General features: G+C 32.6%; 1 protein-coding gene across 1 annotated transcript in view; it reads left to right on the plus strand.

Moving 5' to 3' along the window:
- Nucleotides 1-3,517, plus strand: part of LOC106466704 (muscle calcium channel subunit alpha-1-like) — a gene marked incomplete at its 3' end in the record, with an annotated part of 121,990 nt that overhangs the window by 88,424 nt on the left and 30,049 nt on the right. Inside the window, exons 16-17 of the mRNA XM_013927001.2 lie at nt 1,135-1,211; nt 2,651-2,862. Coding sequence (XP_013782455.2) covers nt 1,135-1,211; nt 2,651-2,862 — 289 coding nt within the window. The remainder of the gene's footprint in view (nt 1-1,134; nt 1,212-2,650; nt 2,863-3,517) is intronic.

Genomic DNA, 3,517 nt, shown 5'->3' on the forward strand with positions numbered 1-3,517 from the left:
GGACCATTACAATGAAGACTATAGTTGTATGGATAACAGATAAGGACCATTACAATGAAGACTATAGTTGTATAGGATAACGGATAAGGACCTATTACTAATGAAGACTATAGTTGTATGGATAACGGATAAGGACCATTACTAATGAAGACTGTAGTTGTATTGATAACGGATAAGGACCATTACTAATGAAGAATGTAGTAGTATGGATAACGGATAAGGACCATTACTAATGAAGACTGTAGTAGTATGGATAACAGATAAATACCATTACTAAGAAGACTGTAGTAGTATGGATAAGAGATAAAGACCATTACTAAAGAAGACTGTAGTTGTATGGATAAGAGATAAAGACCATTACTAAAGAAGACTGTAGTTGTATGGATAAGAGATAAAGACCATTACTAATGAAGACTGTAGTTGTACGGATAAGAGAGAAAGACCATTACTAATGAAGACTGTAGTCGTATGGATAAAAGATAAAGACCATTACTAATGAAGACTGTAGTCGTATGGATATGAAATAAAGACCATTACTAATGAAGATTATAGTAGTATGGATAAAAGATAAAGACCATTATTAATGAAGACTGTAGTAGTATGAATAAAAGATAAAGACCATTACTAATGAAGACTGTGGTAGTATGGATATGAAATGAAGACCATTACTAATGAAGAGTATAGTAGTATGGATAAGAGATAAAGACCATTACTAATGAAGATTATAGTAGTATGGATAAGAGATAAATACCATTACTAATGAAGACTGTAGTAGTATGGATAAGAGATAAAGACCATTACTAATGAAGACTGTAGTAGTATGGATAAGAGAAAAAGTCCATTATTAATGAAGACTGTAGTTGTATAGATAAGAGAAAAAGTCCATTATTAATGAAGACTGTAGTTGTATAGATAAGAGAAAAAGTCCATTATTAATGAAGACTGTGGTAGTAGGGATAAGAGATAAATACCATTACTAATGAAGACTGTAGTTGTATAGATAAGAGAAAAAGACCATTACTAATGAAGACTGTAGTCGTATGGATAACAGATAAGGACCATTATTAACGAAGACTGTAGTAGTATGAATAAAAGTTGTTTTGATACTTGGATAATTTCTCAATCATTTTTAAGACATTCTGTTAAATGTCTTCTTGGCTATTGCTGTCGACAACCTGGCTGATGCGGAGAGTCTGACTGCCATTGAGAAGGTATGTGAATAGTACAGAATATTGAAAATCAGCTTTGAAGAACCTAATTTTATCATTATAACTTAGAAGTCGGCTCGTAATTGTCAGATTTCTAGTTATGTATGGATTGTTCTCATCGTACGTCGAGTACTGTAAGCCTTTCACTATGTTCGACTGCTAAATACGCATTATCGTATTTACCGGTATGTGGGTTTAGTAGTGTATCAAAACATCACTAAGTACACCTGATGTTCATTATCGTATTTACCTGTATGTGGGTTTAGTAGTGTATCAAAACACCACTAAGTACATCTGAAGTTCATTACCGTATTTACCGGTATGTGGGTTTAGTAGTTTATCAAAACATCACTGAGTGCATCTTAAGTTCATTACCGTATTTACCGGTATGTGGGTTTAGTAGTGTATCAAAACATCACTAAGTACACCTGAAGTTCGTTACCGTATTTACCGGTATGTGGGTTTAGTAGTTTATAAAAACATCACTGAGTGCATTTTAAGTTCATTACCGTATTTACCGGTATGTGGATTTAGTAGTTTATCAAAACATCACTGAGTGCATCTTAAGTTCATTACTGTATTTACCGGTATGTGGGTTTGGTAGTTTATCAAAACATCACTGAGTGCATCTTATGTTCATTACCGTATTTACCGGTATGTGGGTTTGGTAGTTTATCAAAACATCACTGAGTGCCTCTTAAATTCATTACCGTAGAACATGTCGACAAGTTTAAAAATCCGTGTACAGAGTGAAAACACCGACCATTGTATTTCTCTGTTGATAATTTCTAGATTATATCCTCAGATTTATTTTTGAAAGAAAGTAATTTACGTTTTCTGTTTTTTCTGAATCATATTCCAATTTTAAATAACCTTTAAACTGTTTATGTTTCTAATGTTACTGAGTTACCTTCCAATCTTGAATTTTAACCTCCTTGTTCTATATTTATTTGAAATAAAATAATATTTCTTTCTTATGAAATTGTTTTGCTCCATGTTCTATTTAAATGTAAATTGTTATAATATTTTTTACGCTTTTTCTCACGGTAATGTAACTAATACCCAAGTAAACTTCAATTTATATATTTTCATAGATCACTGATGATAGAATTTGTAGATTCTGAAACTTTTGTTTAGATATGCTTATTATTCTTGGCACGTGTTTCTTCTGTTTAATTAACTTCCAGATTAAATTTGTCGAACCTATCATTAGATCACCAGATCTAAATTATAGAATTTATAAAGAAGCTGAAGGAAACTTTGAATGTCTTTTTTTTAGGTAAACTTTCCAGGTGGACTTTGCTTTACTATATTCGATCAGAATACTTTTTTTTACTCCTCCGAATAATATTACACGTGTTACAGATATTTATTGGTGAATGTAATCATAAGACTTTATTCTAACAAAAAGGATCAATAGTTAAAATAACTATCTGATGCAGGAAGAAGAGGATGGGGAAGGCGAAACTGGGGAGGAAATACAAGATGTAGTGGATGGTGACGAGGACGTTAACGAAAACCCACCCGAAAGAAAAAATAAAAGAAAGAAAAAGAAGAAAAAGAAACTGATGGATGATGAAATAGAAAAAGAAAAGTTAGGACAGTTAGAAAGATTTGATACTTCCCAAATGAACCATACACCTTATGTCAGGGCGTAAGTAGTAGTGTTTAGTAAACACCTTATGTTAGAACATGAGTACTAGTACTAGTACTTACGTTCTGACATAAGGTGTTTACTAAACCACTAGTACTTACGTTCTGACATAAGGTGTTTACTAAACCACTAGTACTTACGTTCTGACATAAGGTGTTTACTAAACCACTAGTACTTACGTTCTGACATAAGGTGTTTACTAAACCACTAGTACTTACGTTCTGACATAAGGTGTTTACTAAACCACTAGTACTCATGTTCTAACATAAGGTGTTTACTAAACCACTAGTACTTACGTTCTGACATAAGGTGTTTACTAAACCAAATCTAGTTATGAAAAATATATTTTAAGCTACATACATGCATATGCATTGGTTGAATGTTATATGTTTTTCAACATTTTACTACTGCTTTTTTTCCCACCCAACTATTATTTACTGAACCAAGTGGTTTTGTGCCTGAGGTTACGTGTAAACACGCGTTTAATAAGTGTCGGGTACAAAGGAAGCCGCATTCGCACGGTTTCAAATAGTATATATATATATATATGTAGGTTTTGGTGCAAAAAAATCAGCCGATTCTGCTGTAGGCTCGTGAAACAAAAATATGAATAATAGTGTTACGACAGCGGAAGTTATGTGACGCTAGTAACTCG

Source organism: Limulus polyphemus, unplaced genomic scaffold (genome assembly GCF_000517525.1).
Source record: "Limulus polyphemus unplaced genomic scaffold, Limulus_polyphemus-2.1.2 Scaffold2351, whole genome shotgun sequence".
Classification (NCBI taxonomy): domain Eukaryota; kingdom Metazoa; phylum Arthropoda; class Merostomata; order Xiphosura; family Limulidae; genus Limulus; species Limulus polyphemus.